A 16934-nucleotide genomic window follows, 5' to 3' on the forward strand; every position below is an offset into this window, starting at 1 on the left:
CATTGTCTGGAAATATTTTGGATTTAGTGCAAGCGATATTAACCAGCAATGAACAATATGCAAAGAGTGCCGTAGAGTTGTGTCAGCGCTGCAAGGCAACACAACTAATTTATTCTGCCACCTGAAAACACATTAGAAAACAGAGTATGACGAATGCATGAAGGCTGAAAGTGTTGCATCGGCTTCTAACGCGAGTTAGTAGTCCCACGTCAACTCAGACGTCCATGAAAACGAGTCTGTACAGCGAGTTACCGTATCCAACCAGGTCACAAAGGCACGCCGAAATCACCAATGCAATCACATTCCATTCGGCCAAAGATATGTTTCAAATAAACACCATCAGTAATGTGAAACATTGTAAACATTGTAAAAATCTGTGCCCTGTTGATTTAAGATGGTGTCATGTATGCAAAGATTTGTACATTAGCAGGAATGTAGCAGAATGGATCACGGATGTTAAAGCAGTGTTATTTTTACCTGATCATTCAATAAAAATATTTGTCGATCAAATTAATACAAGTGAAATCAATATTGATCAAAATAATCGTGATAATCTTTTTGGCCATAATCGTGCATCCCTAATGTGTGAACAGCATATCATGACATTTGTGCCCTGAAATTAATAAATTACCTATGTGTGCATGAGGTGTAGAAAGCCTGTATTTCTTACACCACGTTATTGGGCATGTTGATGATGCTTGGGTGTGCATTTGCATGTCATTGAGTGGCACCCTAAATGATAATCAGTCTGTTGCATTTTGTTTGCTGAATGGTTAAAAAATATTTGCATGTTGGCACTGCTTTTCAGAGTTATTTGTGATGAACGCTAAAAGATAGGTCTTATGATAACCCTAAAAGTACACATCATACAGTAAATTACAATAAATGAGTTCACAGCTGTACGTGTATATAGGAAATTGTTTAGTTAGCTGAACATTATAGGATCCTGGCCTTCCACTCCCTGTTTTCTCAGTTAAACACAGAAATCAACTACATTTGTCCAAGTGTTTGTTATACTGTATGTGAAATTAAGCAAAAAAAACACTCCCTTTCTCCGGTAACGTAGTCGTTCGCGACGCCTTTCTTCTTCGTTTCTTCTATTTGTCTCCAGCTCACTCTCCAAACTTTCATTAATCGATTGATTGCGATAAGTTTTGTGTGTTCTGCCTCAATGCTGGCTGTGGTAAAACCAAAACAAACTAGAGTGACGCACATGTCTGAAAACAGAGCGAGAGAGAGAGAGAGAGAGAGAGAGAGAGAGAGAGAGAGAGAGAGAGAGAGAGAGAGAGAGAGAGAGAGAGAGAGAATGATCTAGTGAGAGTTATACCAGGATTCTCACTATTTCTACATTTGAGCACGTTCTTGGTCACAGCTGTGGCAGTGGCGTGGGCAGTAGAAACAGGCTTTCTGTGCCAATCTGATTATGGGGAAAGGCACTCCTGAGCATGCACACACACACACGCACACACAAAGCACAGCTCTTAACATGTTAACACACGCATACAAATGAGTACATAGGCAGGCAGACCTACATTTGCCTGTTCTGAATGTCAATGTGGGTTGATGTGAATGTACACTGTGACACTGTAAATAGCTTCTCTATTTCCTTCACTGTTTCCTTCTAGACCACTGTAGACTACTGACTAATTATGATATTTAATAATCCACCCTTATCTATTCTTCTCACTCGCTTTCGCATGCACACACACACACACACACACACACACACACACACACACACACACACACACACACACACACACACACACACACACACACACACACACACCTCACTGTCTGTCTCTGTTCCTCTGTTCCTCTGCAGTAAACTACCAAGCTGGGCTCGGGCAGTAGTTCCTAAAATCTTCTATGTGACAGAGAAAGCCTGGAACTATTACCCTTACACTATCACAGGTGAGCACACAAGCACACACTCCAAACTCGGGCCCACTTAAGTACAGTACGTTTCAGTGATGAAGTGAGAATCCATCTTCTGTTCCTTGTACTTTTATACAGAAATTGTCTTATTGATATCTTATCTGGTTTCATAATACGCATGCGTTGGGAATCAAGTTGAAGTCTGACGTAAATCTCTCTCTCTGTCTGTCTGTCTGTCTGTCTGTCTTGTCTGCCATCCTGTCCCTCCAGAGTACACAGTAAGTAATTCATACCTGTAATACTCTATTGATAATATAATATATTTGTCTTAATCATATGATAAAACTACTTATCTATGATAAGGATGATCTATGATGTTTTAATGGCAGGCTTGTTATCCCAGACTCAATGTCAAGCCTCAATGAAGGCTCACTTGGATTATAACCCACATGTTCAATAATGCTTTGCTTCTTTTGATAGTGGCGTCATTAAAACACATTCTAATCCTCATTCTGAAATACACACAAACACACACACAAACAGTGTCGCGTGTATTGAGTGTGATTTTGCGTGTTGCACACACGTCCATCAGGCAGAGTAGCTGATATCCTCATCCCTATCATCCCATGTTTTGGGCTCTAGCTGCACCTCCATGTGTCAGCGTGACCTGGGCGTCTGGAGCTAGTCTCATTACTGTAATGGCGATGGCTTTAGGGCTTGTGGCTTGTGGAGAGAGAATGAGAGGAGAAAACTCAGTCCACAGTTTCCTCTATTGGCTCTCAGCTTGAGAGATGATCCGCCAATCGCTAAATGATTCTCAAGCGGACATAAAGAGCTCTTTCATTTGGCATCTTTTACAAAACGTTACTTTATGTTCGCTCGTTCAGTTCTAGCCTATTATGTCCCATCATACTATTATCCAATTCATCAAACTAAGCAAAAAAAAATAAGGTGGAGATAATATATATTTTTTGTAAAATAAATATGGTAAATCAAAGAAACTTAGATTTATACTTATTACCTGGCTTTGTAAGATATAACAGATATAATAACAGATATATGATGGGTTTGTTATTCCCTTGTTCTTCATCCACAGTGCTCCTTCTTACCCAAGTTCTCCATCCACATAGAGACCAAATACGAGGACAACAGAGGCAGCAATGATAACGTGAGTGACTGACTGGCTGACTGGCTGGCTGACTTACTGACTGTGCATGCGTGTGAGAAACATTAAAGCAGCAGATGGAGTCAGTCAGCCTCAAGCCATGTGTTTCTGATGTCTTGATTTTATTGTCGGGTGGTTTCAAACTGCAGCTCTGGTTCTTGCTTGCATCGTGTTCATTGGTGCACATTGCATTCTCTTCCTGTGCATCTACCAACTGAGTTTATTCATGTTGGATGTCATGGTGGAATGTCATGGTGGAAGACTGTGTATGTTTGCATTTTTATTTGTAATTTCTGTGTGGCGTGATTGTGTGTGTTTTTGTGTGTGTGTGTTTGTTTGTGTGTGTGTATGCGTGTGTATGTGTGTGTGTGTGTGTGTGTGTGTGTGTGTGTGTGTGTGTGTGTGCGAGTGTGTGTGTGTGTGTGTGTGTGTGTGTGTGTGTGTGTGTGTGTGTGTGTGTGTGTGTGTGTGTGTGTGTGTGTGTAGATCTTCGACAGCGAGCTGAAGGACCAGGAGAGAGAGGTGTGCTGTGTGGACATCGCATACGATGAGATCCCTGGGCGCTACTACAAAGGGTCTGAGGTTAGCTTCTCCACTACAAGGAGTCTAAGGTTAGCTTCTCCACGACAATGAGTCTGAGGTTAGCTTCTCCACTACAAGGAGACTGAGTTCGGCTTCTCCACTACAAGGAGTCTAAGGTTATCTTCTCCACGACAATGAGTCTGAGGTTAGCTTCTCCACTACAAGGAGACTGAGTTCGGCTTCTCCACTACAAGGAGTCTAAGGTTAGCTTCTCCACGACAATGAGTCTGAGGTTAGCTTCTCCACTACAAGGAGACTGAGTTTGGCTTCTCCACTACAAGGAGTCTCCATTGTGTGTTAGATGTTAGGTTCTTCACTGTGTTAGATGGTTCAGTAAACTTCTCCACTGTGTTAGATGGATCAGTTAGCTTCTCCACTGTGTGTTGATGAATCAGTTAGCTTCTCCACTGTGTTAGATGGATCAGTTAGCTTCTGCACTATATGTTAGATGGATCAGTTAACTTCTCAACTATGTGTTAGATGGATCAGTTAGCTTCTCCACTGTTTGTTAGATGAATCACTATAAATTACATTAAGCTATTGGTTTTGGCTGGACTCAATATTAATGGAGTTCTCTGTTCAGTTCAGTTCAGTTTAACTTAATTGTCCCAAAAAGGGAAACTTGTCTCGCAGTCAGGTACACATAAAAAACACAATATACACAAGGACACACGACTAAGAGATAGACACTCATACTTATCTAGTCATCAGATTGAAATACATTTACAGGTATGTGCAAAGAATTGTGCAAATTGAGCAAACAAATTGCGCTAGGGATAAAAGAGTTCTTTGTCGTTTTGGACTTAGAAAGAGGGACTCTTAGTCGCCGGCCTGAGGGAAGGGCCTCAAATGAGCAACGAAGGGGGTGATTTTTACAGTCCAATATAGCCATTGCTTTCTGAGTAACCTTCTTCTCATAAATGTTCAGCAAGGATACTTGTGGACAGCCAATCAACTTCCCAGCCACCTTCACAATATGACTGAGGTTGTTTTGGTCCCTAAGGCTGATGCCCCCATACCAGGCAATAAAAGAAAAAGTGAGAACAGATTCTATAAAAGATTTATAAAATAAAGACAACATAACCTTATCGACATTGAAGGAGTTAAGCTTCCGAAGGAAGTACAATCTTTGTAGCCCCTTCTTGCAAATAGTATTAGTATTAACGTCAAATTTGAGTTTATTGTCTATCATTGTTCCCAGATATTTATACTGGTCAACCATCTCTATGCAGTTTCCATTTATGTATGTAGGTGGTGGAGAACAAGATTGGTTTCTTCTAAAATCAATGGCCATATTTTTTGTCTTTGAGATGTTAAACTGAAGAAAAGACTTGTCACACCAACTGACAAACTCATCAACCACTGGCCCATGCTGCGATTCATGTTTATGCAGTAAACTAACAATAACTGTGTCATCAGCAAATTTCAGGATGTGTTTATTAACATGCTGTCTTCTTCAGTCATTAGTGTAGAGGATATATAGTAGAGGGGAAAGTACACAACCCTGGGGAGAGCCAGTGGAAGAGACACGCCTTTCCGAGAGACCCTAACCCTAACCATTTACCGTAAATGAGAGACAACCATTTACCTTTACTTGTTGTGTTCTGTTAGTTAAGAAATCCATAATCCAGCTCACAAGATTACTCTCAAGATTAAATTCTGTTAGTATTTTACTGACTAAAGCATGTGGCTGGATAGTATTAAAAGCAGAAGAAAAATCTAAAAACAAAAGCCTAGCGTGTGTGCCCGGATCATCTAGATGACTGTACAGGAGATTTAGTAGTGTAATCTGGGCATCCTCCACCCCTCTTCTAGCCCTGTATGCAAATTGCCTTGGGTCCAGGGCCTCACCCACCCTTAACAACAAAAGACACTTCACAATCTTTTTAAATGACTTCATGACCAGTGAGGTCAGTGCCACTGGTCTGAAGTCATTTAAACTCTTTGTAGTGTTGCTCTTTGCCACTGGAACAATAATGGACTCCTTCCATGCCTTTGGGACCCTTCTCTGTTCCAAGGACATCTCAAAAATATCAGTGAACACCCCGCAGAGCTGTTCTGACCAGCACTTTAACAATCTCCCAGTAATACCATCTGGACCCAGACTTTTATTGACCTTATTTCTCTTAAATACTGACCTAACATCTTCTTGTGTAATTGAGAATGGTGTGGACTTTACCAGAGCTTGCTCCTCAGTTAATTTCTTATGTTCATCTGAAAAGTCATGAATATCAAAACGTGAAAAAAAAGTGTTCAATGCTTCAGTTAAATCGCTATCACTCTTATACATTGGGATATGGACTGGCTTGTTTTTTTTATTTTATGCAAACCTGTCCTTCTTTTAACACCATCCCATGCTGCCTTCAAGTTGTTACTTCCCAGTCTCTCCTCTATCTTATTTTTATATTGTAATTTAGCCCTCTTGATTTCTGCTCTGACCTCCTTAGTTGCCTCTCTTTTTTCATCCTCATCCCCATTGTGAAAAGCACTATGTTTTTTCATAAGCACTTGTTTGAGGGAACTAGTGACCCATGGCTTATTATTTGCATACACTTTTACATGATATTTAGGAATAACAGAATCCTCACTAAAAGAGATATAAAGGCATACAGTGTCAGTCCGCTCATCAATATCTGAGTCCTTGAAGACATTCCAATCTGTGCAATCAAATAGACCTTGTAATTTAGAAACAAATTTATCATTCCAGTCCTTAATCCCGGGGGGTGGGGGGTGGGGGGGGGGGGGGGGAGACGACTGTGGCTGTGGTGTCAAGTGGCCACTGGGCCTAGCTACTACTAGTGGCCCTCTTTTTTCTTGGCTCATGATCTTTGTAAGCCCCAAACAAAGAATCACATTGTCTTGGGCCTACTCCTATGCCTTGGGCCTTTTGTTTTTACTGCAGCTCATGATAGGCCCCCTGATCGTCGTAGGCCCTGGGGCTTCAGCCCAGGTAAGCCTGTGCATTAAGGCGGCCTTGTATGCACACACCACCACCCTGAGATTTCCCACGACGCTGAAGTTGGCATCCGATTCGCAGCATCCAATTTGGCAGTTAAGGATAAGGTTAAGGGATTCTTAACGAGCGGCATGGAGCAGCTGATTCTTCGTTATTTAACCTCTTCAGTCGGGGTAAAACCGCTTTAATTGGTCTAGATTATCTGAGAGAGTCTAAACAGTCTTTAAAACACAGTTTAAAATTTATGTAACCTTTATTTCATTAGTTTAAATACCAAAAAGGGAAGATTTCACTGCTTTTTTTGCATCTGGACTATCTTAGAACTGGTACACCTGAAAACCACTACACCTAAGACTCTTCAAATCGGGACTAGATTATCACAGTGAGGCTATACATTATATAAAACATAGTTTCAGATTTCTGAAACCCTTTCCCTATTTGTGAAAATGCAATAAAGACACATTTCAACGCTTTTATGTGGTCCAGACCACATTAGAACTGGTCCTGATTGAAAACCACTACACCTAGACTCTTCAGATCTGGACTAGATTCTCACAGTGAAGCTATACATTATATAAAACATAGTTTCAGATTTGTGAAACCTTTTTCCCTATTTGTGAAAATGCAATAAAGACACATTTCAACGCTTTTTTGTGGTCCAGACCACATTAGAACTGATCCTGAATGAAAACCACTACACCTAGACTCTTCAAATCTGGACTAGATTCTCACAGCAAGGCTATACATTATGTAAAACATAGTTTCAGATTTGTGAAACCTTTTTCCCTATTTGTGAAAATGCAATAAAGACACATTTCACCGCTTTTTTGTGGTCCAGACCACATTAGAACTGGTCCTGATTGAAAACCACTACACCTACACTCTTCAAATCTGGACTAGATTATCAAAGTAAGCCTATACATGATTAAAAACATAGTTTCAGATTTATGAAACCTTTACCCTTTTTGTGAAAATGTAATAAAGGCACATTTTAATGCTTTTTAGGGGTCCAGACCACATTATAGCAAGTCCTGATTGAAAACCACTACACCAAGACTCTTCAAATCTGGACTAGATTCTCACAGAAAGGCTATACATTATATAAAACATAGTTTCAGATTTGTGAAACCTTTTCCCTATTTGTGAAAATGCAATAGCGCCATTTTGCCATCTTAATTGGAGGTAATTAACGTCACGTGTTGTAACTGATTCACGCTTGAAAGGTCAATATTCATATTTAAATGTGTAATTATTATTCTTAAATGGCTAACTGTTTGTTTTCTAAATAGTAGTTTTGAAATATATTTTATGAATGCAGACTTAAATGAGTGTGCTGGTCAAATTGTAAAAATGTGACCAGCTCACCCCAAATCGTTTGGGTAGTGTTTACCTGTTGGGTACTAAAAAGCCGGCCGTGCTGAGGAGAGGATGGAAAAATGACAAAAACGATGTGACAGCTAACTCTCCTGAATATTGACATCAAGGCGTATGTTTATTTATTTTTTTAGATTTACAATATTTTTTTGTATTTGTGTACTTTGTATTTCTGTTTGTGTATTTATTTCGTTTTTCACAGTGACGTTGCTGGAACCAATTAACGAAAAAAAAAACGTTTGGGAGCAGTTATGCATACCGTATCAAACTATAGTATCTTCCTACCTATACACCTGCCTTCAGGTAAGAGAAGAGCGCCACCCAATGCCCACACAGTGAAACAACACATAAGTACATTAGATTTGGCTCACACAGAGATATTACAGAAATTCTGTTTCATGTGATAAAGAAATGGGATTAAGGGAGTCTTTCATCTACGCTGTTGTTCACAATTAATTCCACCAGCTCTTCATTCTGAATGCGCCTGGCTTCAACAGCTTCTGCTGCTTTGTCCTAAAGCAGAAGAAGATTTGCATTGATTTTTATGGGCGGGTTATTGATGCCATGCAGGACTTCAATTATTTTGAGAAGTTAAGGCTTTCTTTTTCCTGAATTAGGAATTAATTAATTTGTTCAAACTTACTCTGACTATAACAATGTGGCCAACACGGGAGTTGGCCCCAAGGTTTTTTTGATGACAGTATCTCCTCTTCCGGGCTTCTTGCCTTCTTCAAGGCCATCATATAAATATAGCCTCACTGTGATAATGTAGTCCAGATTTGAAGAGTGTAGGTGTAGTGGTTTTCATTCATGACCAGTTCTAATGTGGTCTGGACCACAAAAAAGCGGTGAAATGTGTCTTTATTGCATTTTCACAAATAGGAAAAAGGTTTCACAAAACTGAAACTATGTTTTATATAATGTATAGCCTCGCTGTGAGAATCTAGTCCAGATTTGAAGAGTCTAGGTGTAGTGGTTTTCAATCAGGACCAGTTCTAATATGGTCTGGACCCCTAAAAAGCATTAACATGTGCGTTTATTACATTTTCACAAATAGGGTAAAGGTTTCACAAATCTGAAACTATGTTTTTAATCATGTATAGGCTTACTTTGATAATCTAGTCCCGATTTGAAGAGTCTAGGTGCAGTGGTTTTCAATCAGGACCAGCTCTAATGCGGTCTGGACCACAAAAAAGCATTAAAATGTGCCTTTATTGCATTTTCACAAATAGGGAAAAGGTTTCACAAATCTGAAACTATGTTTTATATAATGTATAGCCTCACTGTGAGAATCTAGTCCAGATTTGAAGAGTCTAGGTGTAGTGGTTTTCAATCAGGACCAGTTGCAAAAAAAGCAGTGAAATCTCCCCTTTTTGGTATTTAAACTAATGAAATAAAGGTTACATAAATTGTAAACTGTGTTTTAAAGACTTTTTAGACTCTCTTAGATAATCTAGACCAATTAAAGCGGTTTTACCCCGACTGAAGAGGTTAAATAACGAAGAATCAACTGCTCCATGCCGCTCGTTAAGAATCCCTTAACCTTTTCCTTAACTGCCGAATCGGATGCTGCGAATCGGATGCCAACTTCAGCGTCGTAGATTTCCCCGTAGATTCGGCGTCCCTGTCCAGCCTGACAGGCGCCCCAAAGCCGCTGATCGATAAATCCGCATCGGAGTCTCTGGACGACAGCCACTCTCACTGAAGGCCATAATACAGGCGTTCCTGTATTCATGTAAATTGTTCGAATGTGCTTGTAGTTCATCGGTCTTGTTTCTGAGCGACTGGACGTTTACGAGTATTATGGATGGGAGCGGAATACGGCGCAATCTTTGGCGTTTTGACGTTTTTACGATCATTTCCAGGAGACCTGTGCCTGGAGATCTCGGCTAGAATGTCTTCAGTTACAAGCAGGTCCAAGTATAAATTCCCCATTCTCGGATTGTCCCATCGCATTAAACATTCCCGGGAGTATGTCCTTACCGGCTCGTGTTGCTGGTTACGTTCGCCTTGGACATAATACATCCATAAGGTTCATAAGATGAAAGCGTAAAGTATCTCCATGGCGACTGCTTGAATGAACAATCGTATTTAGTCCATTTCCATCAACGATTGAATAAAAACAGGGAACTTTCAGTACATCTAACAAACAAAACAAAACAAAAACAAAACGGGGACAAACAAACACCTGCTGCTGGTCGCTACAGGATGAGTAGCGCCCACTGAGGTAAGTGTCCATAAGAACACGCAACTAAATGGACACTTGACCATTGGCATGTCACAAACAACAAATAATATGAAAATATACATAATAACATTATATTAACATTATACATTATTATACATTATAATAATAATAATAATACATATAATAATATATATATATATATATAATGTATATGTATTGCAGTGAGCACTACGTGTCTCTGTCTCGCTCTCGCTCTCTGAGTCTCTCTCTCTCTCTCTCTCTCTCTCTCTCTCTCTCTCTGTCTCTGTCTCTGTGTGTCTGAGGGGCTCTGTAGAGATCAGATGGTTTAGTGTTTTATTCAGGGAAATTAGTCGGAATCAGTTACATTGTCCCCTAAAGTGTGTGTGTGTGTGTGTGTGCGTGCCTGTGTTTGTGTATGTATCTTTGTTTGTGTGTGTGTGTGTCCGTATATGTGTGTGTGTGTGTGTGTGTGTGTGTGTGTGTGTGTGTGTGTGTGTGTGTGTACGTGCGTGCGTGCGTGTGTCTGCGCATGTGTCTGCAGGACCTGCGTTTTTTCAAGTCCCAGAAGACGTCGCGCGGAGCCCTCCCAGAGGACTGGAGGGTCTCCCAGCACCCCATCATGTGCTCCTACAAGCTGGTCACCGTCAAGTTTGAGGTGTGGGGCCTGCAGACCCGCGTGGAGCAGTTCATCCACAAGGTGAGCAGGAGAAACCGTGCTGCTCCTCAGAGGGCGGACCACTAGCCTCCAAAATGCGTACCCAGTAGAGGAGAACCAGGAAGACCACAGCCTGCACTAATGAAACCAGGCATCACAAGAGGTCAGGGGTCATGGGGATAGACAGCACAAGTCTGTTGTACTTTAAGCCCTGGAGGCGTATTTTGAAAAGCGATGGTGTATTAGTCACACACAAAGTCCCTCTATGAACTTTGAAAGTTGAATACATTGTATTAAACTACCGCTTTTTAAAATGATATTTCATTGAAATATTCCTTTCCTGTTAGCAGCCATTAGAGGCCAGCTTAGAATGGTTCAGACCCCTTCTCTCCAGGTGTCTGAGAGTGTCTTTGTGTTTGCAGGTGGTGCGGGACGTCCTGCTGCTGGGACACAGGCAGGCTTTCGCCTGGGTTGATGAGTGGATAGGTGAGCACACCTCATATACAACATCACAGCCTTTAGCTGAGCTATTTAATTTTTTTTTTGTTCTAAATGTTTTGATAGGATTCCTTACTCTGATGTTCTGCTCATCGTTTTCTAGTGCCATGTATAAGGTCCTGTGAATGTCAAACAATCAGAGCATGTAGCCCCACCGCTGCATCTAACCCATTTCCAGCCCCATTTGCAACAGCACCCTTTGCCATCACTAATCATCACTAACTACCCATCACCAACTAAACCTCCAGACCCCCGGCCAGCAGAACCTGCTTTCAGTTCCATTACGGAGTTCTGACCAATCATGGAGGTGCATTGGCTGAAATTGGTTCAATGATAATCCAATAGCGCTAGGCCATCCAATATACTGTAAGAGCTTCACTTGACTCATTTGAGGCAATCATTACCAGAATTACACATTACCATTACCAGCAATAACTCTCTGTTGCAGTTTACTTGAAGGGATTGGTCAATCTAAAATGTTCTATTGGTGCTATTTGTTCCATTTGTCAGTTTTGAAATATACAACCCCCTGGTGCCATGACCCTCATGGAGCTAGCCTAGCCTGTGAAGACTGTAGCCAACCACATCTTGCTGAGTCCTCTGTTAGGACCGCTGTGATGCTGGCTGACTGCCACAGCCTCTTATTGGTCAGCATCAGTGCAGTGGATGGATCAGAGCGGTTCTGAGCATCCTGGTCCAGGCGCTGCATGCTGTTGCTGAAGGCTGAAGCCCTCTAGTACTCGTGGCAGCAACCCGCCTCTCTTGGGTGGGCCTTGGAAAGCTCTGTTTAGTTGTATGCCTGCCACCAAAGCTTTTTGTTCCAGCTGCACTGCATGCAGAGTACCTTGATGACATGACATTGATTTACTCGCCATGATGAATGTACTTCTGTCTTTAATTTTCTCTCTCCTCGTATCCGATGGGTCACCTGACTTGGTACTCAGAACTTTCTTTCCCTGGGAATGAGTCCTCCCTCCTTCCCTGTTCCCCCCGATCAATCCCCCCCTCTTGGATCTGCTAGTAATCATCTCCTTTCATGCTCCGGATCTGGATGGCATCATATCCTCTTTCCTTTCTTTCCATCCTTCCCTCTTCCGCTCCCGGCTTGGAAGGAACTGGGATGAACTGGGACGAACTGTGTCCTACCCATTCTCTGCCACGCTAAGAGCATTTTCTGACCCGGTCAGGCCCTCTGAACCCTCTCAGGCCCGCTCCTCCACCCTGACCCCCTGCATCAATGTCGGAGTCACCAGCCTGTGCCCCCTTCCTCCTTCCAGATATGACTCTGGATGACGTGCGGGAGTACGAGAGACAAATGCATGAGAAAACCAACAATAAAGTTTGCAATGAGCAGCAAGAGCATTCCATAACAAACCCATCTCCCCCGGATGACATACAGGTCCATTATGAATTTCATTGTTTTCTTTGACTCCATCTCCTCTCGGGTCCAAGCCGTTTGGTGACTCACCCACAATGTGCTCACGTTTCCCAAACCTGGCTTGCATCATTGTAGGGACAATGATGTAGGGCCAGTAGGGAGTTTGATTACATCTCGAGGGAACCGTTAGATTTGATAGCTTGATGTGTCAGATTTTAAAATGAATTGTTAGCTTCCCTGACCTTAGTACTGGCAGCCTTACTGCTGTTGTCTAGTGTGTTTCACTTTGGGTTGAGTTTGAAGGGGTTTTCTGTAATGTCTTTAGATAAGAGTAATGGCTATCTCCTGTCTGGAGTAGGAGACTCACCTTGTGTTCCTCCCCAGACATGACCATGGACGAGGTGAGGGAGTATGAGCGCACCATTCAGCAGGCCACCAACCAAAAGATCGGGATGTTCCCGCCCACCATCTCCGTCAGCGAGACCCCCCTTTCCTCCTGCAGCCTGGCTGGGCCCGCCAGCGCTCCCGCCACCCCTGTGTGCTCAGACGCTCCCGACTTCCTCTCCGTCTCCAAGGACCGCCCCCGCAAGAAGTCCGCCCCAGAGACCCTGACCCTCCCCCGTCCCGCTGGGGACCCTCAGGATGCCCAGGACCCCCAGGATGCCCCCCAGACTCTCCCCCTCTCCCGCCCCGGTTGGGACGCCCAGGACCCCCAGGACGCTGGACCAGACCTGCCCCCCCCAACGCAGCCCCGTCCCCCAGCTGGGATCAGACGCAGCTAGGAGAGGACTAGGCTGCTCCTCCTCAACCCAGCTCCACCCGTGACCCGCCCTGTGTTCTTAGTAACCACATGAGACCAGTCCTCTTCTCATGACAGTGCCAAGGCCTCCCAGCTCTCCGTCTTATTGCTGTTTATAAACACACACACACACACACACACACCCACACACACACACACACACACACACACACACACACACACACACACACACACACACACACACACACACACACACACCCAAACACACTTCCAAGATCCTACACCTCCCAGCGTCCTCTCTTTCATCCTCTTCCTGGGAATTTAATCAGATTTGTTGTTTACTGTTACATCCACCAATGAAATCAAACAGAATCAACCGTTCTCCGTCCGTTGGGTCATTTTGTGCGACTCCTCTGTGTTCCTTTCTTGTTCGTATGTTTATCAAAGTAGTTTTCTTAATGTCTTGACAACACAATGCTGTTCATGTTGTTGGCTACAATAATAAATCTGCTGGATTAGTTTCCCTACAAAATGCCATGAAGAAATATTTAGGTCTGTGAACGAGTCCTAGAGTAGGATATGAGCCATGCTGTGTCCTCCTCTATATGTTCACTCTCCACTCCCTCATGCTGTTTCCTCCTCTATCCACAAGTTTCCTGGGGTGGTTTCTGAGGAAACGTTCGTGGGCCACACTTCGGCTGCCCACTGCACCTGATCAGCTGGCAGGCTAATCACATCACTGTATATAGTCGCTCTGTCGCTGAATAAAATGATGGCTTTAAAAAGCTTGGGAACAACGTGTGCCGTTCGAGGATGTACTTACAACCGGACAAAACTAAATAATTGGTTGAAATCTGAATGTTTTGATCACAAGCCGGAAAAAAAAGCAGAGTGTTCGCCATTTTTTTACTTTGTCTTCCCATACAGTAACTGCGGAGGGCAAAGGTATAATTATATTGCCATTTTTTAACTCGGTGAGGTTGTGTTCCCACATTGTAATGAATGAATGACAGACGGCGATTGTTTACATCGATCTTGTAGTAACCAGTGGTGAAGCCCACAATTGGCGCAAAGCATCACAGGGCGGTGGAAACTTGTGGATATGTTCAGTCTCCTCTCCCCCCTGCTGTGTCCTCCTCTGTTTAGTCTCAGCTTCAGGATCACTCACTGAGCTCAGGACTATCAATCACTACCTGACTCACGCCCTAACCAGGCAGGAATTATGGAGATATTCTCTCTCCTTGATAGTTATTGCTAGAAATGTTTTCTAGGCCACCACGGATGATCCGCTGGTTATGTGTACTAAACAAGCATACTGAACCAACGTTTATACCGTACATTAGCAACCATAGGAAATAGATCAATCAAGACTACATAGGTTAGGTTTGATTGCTGTTTTATTTGATGTTTCAACTTGTGGTGTTATAGTTGTAGTTACTTGACTATTTGTTATAGTTACTTACTTATCTCATGTAAAAAATGTTAAGTAAAAGCAAATCAAAGTTTATAAGATGTCAATCCCACCCTGCTCTTGTCGTGTAGGAATAACAACGACCATGTTGTGAGTAGGATGTGGACCACCAGTGAGTGGTGGTCTGGGAACGAGGGCTGGGGGACTTCTTCCCTCAGGTTGGCTCAGCGGCGGGCTGTGGGGCTTCTGCCCTCAGGTCGGCTCAGTGGCAGGCTGTGGGGCTTCTGCCCTCAGGTCGGCTCAGTGGCAGGCTGTGGGGCTTCTGCCCTCAGGTCGGCTCAGTGGCAGGCTGGGGGCTTCTGTCCTCAGGCCGGCTCAGTGGCGAGCAGCGAGAGCGTTGGGTTTAGAGAAATGCCGGGAGATGTACTTCAAGTATCGGTGCATGAATTTGTGAGCCAATCTGTTGCTGGTCCCTGAAGTCCTCCTCTCTAGCATCGCTCTGCACAGCAAGAGTGAACGCACAAGGCTGTTCTCAAGAAAACAACTTCTCTGATTATTCTTCAGGGTTTTCCGTATGCTGCATGGAATGTTTAAAACCAACCATATCCACGTGTTATTTGACGCCTACAAAGCAGGTATACAGTCTCAGGCTGGAGGCGGCTGCTGATGCAAATATATATAAAGGAAGCAAATGTGTGGATTTGTAGTCTTCTTTTTGTATAACATGCAAGATGAATTGTGGGTGAAATGTAAGCATGCAGTGACCCAGCTCGAGGTCTCTCCATGCAGAGCCTCCGCATGCAGGGTCTGGAATGGCTCTCACAGTATATGATACAGTATAAAACCTCCTTATATATGTCTGCTGCCAAGACACACTTGGTGGTGGATCTGGTGTTCTGTTGTTTTTCTGTGTGTTTCTGTCTGATATTCCAATGGGCCCCCCTGGCCCCCAGTGCTGGGTTCCGCTCTTACCCTTCATATCCAGCATCAGACTTTCCACCATCACTGCCTTTTGATGGGCTTCTTCTCAAAGGGTCATACAGACAGCAATTTGAATCTGTAACACGTTATTTGACAATGAAGGAATTCTTTAAGTAAAGTTTTTTTTTTATCTGCAGTCTTTGAAGAGTATGATTCCAACAAGAGGGTGATTTACTTTTTCCACAGATGTACTAATTCATTTGTATAAACAATGTGCTGTTATATACCAGACTAGAGCTGTGAATGTTGTGAATGAAGCTCTTGCCTCTGGTTCTTCATTTTGTCGAGAGACGTCATATGAATAGAGCCTTCACATGTGTTATTATGTTGGTGCAGATATCTCCTTTCAGGAACAATAGAAATCCAGGGAAACATATGTGAGCTATTGAAAGAAAATACTTTTTAACGTGCTGTGATCTGGGATCAACCAGCTCCGTCCAGTAGTTGGCTGGTGTTAGATAATTTAGATAATCAGCAGAACATCAGGATTAATCTTCACCAGGTGTTCCAGATGAGGATGGAGGCCTGATGCTATAGGGCTCTTTGAATTCCTCCACCCTCAAGGTGGGGCTTAATTTCTTTGCTGTAGCAGTGAGACTTTTGACCCCTCCGGCGGGCTAATGCTGACCATATGGAATATTACAGATTGATTTGTAGACTTAACATCTTAAAAATGGATCTTATGTTTTCACAGCGTCTGTGTTGAATATGATTTAACATTCATAGGCACCAGGCCGCCCATGTATCTTTGTTTAGTTTTGAATATGATTGAACATGTTGCTTCAGAGGCACCAGACCTCCATGTGTCTTTGTTTGGTGGATCAGTTTGTTTGGTGGTGTGCTCCTAAAGGAAGCTGTTTCTCTGGGTTAGAGGACCACATTGTGTTTGGTGGTGTGCTCTCTCCATCCCCTGACCCTGCTTAATGAAGTCCTTGTTCCGCTGCTTGAGTTCTTCCACTCTATTAATGTTTTTTTGTTATATTTTTACTGCTCTTTGAGGTCCACTCTGTTATTTGATGTAATTATTTATTCACTTTTTTCTGAAGTGAATAATTAAAATAAACTTGCTATGATGATTGTCTGTGTT

General features: G+C 42.8%; 1 protein-coding gene across 1 annotated transcript in view; it reads left to right on the forward strand.

Moving 5' to 3' along the window:
- The window catches only part of LOC307091822 (cytoplasmic phosphatidylinositol transfer protein 1-like), a 92654-nt gene extending 75734 nt beyond the window's left edge, over window positions 1-16920 (forward strand). The window contains exons 3-9 of the mRNA XM_079758638.1: window positions 1826-1914; window positions 2149-2156; window positions 2975-3046; window positions 3530-3625; window positions 10706-10861; window positions 11242-11305; window positions 13080-16920. Of these exons, the coding sequence (XP_079614764.1) occupies window positions 1826-1914; window positions 2149-2156; window positions 2975-3046; window positions 3530-3625; window positions 10706-10861; window positions 11242-11305; window positions 13080-13477 (883 nt within the window). The 3' untranslated portion in view covers window positions 13478-16920. The remainder of the gene's footprint in view (window positions 1-1825; window positions 1915-2148; window positions 2157-2974; window positions 3047-3529; window positions 3626-10705; window positions 10862-11241; window positions 11306-13079) is intronic.
- The last annotated feature ends 14 nt before the right edge of the window (window positions 16921-16934 follow it).

Source organism: Pollachius pollachius (genome assembly GCF_949987615.1).
Source record: "Pollachius pollachius genome assembly, chromosome: 2".
Classification (NCBI taxonomy): domain Eukaryota; kingdom Metazoa; phylum Chordata; class Actinopteri; order Gadiformes; family Gadidae; genus Pollachius; species Pollachius pollachius.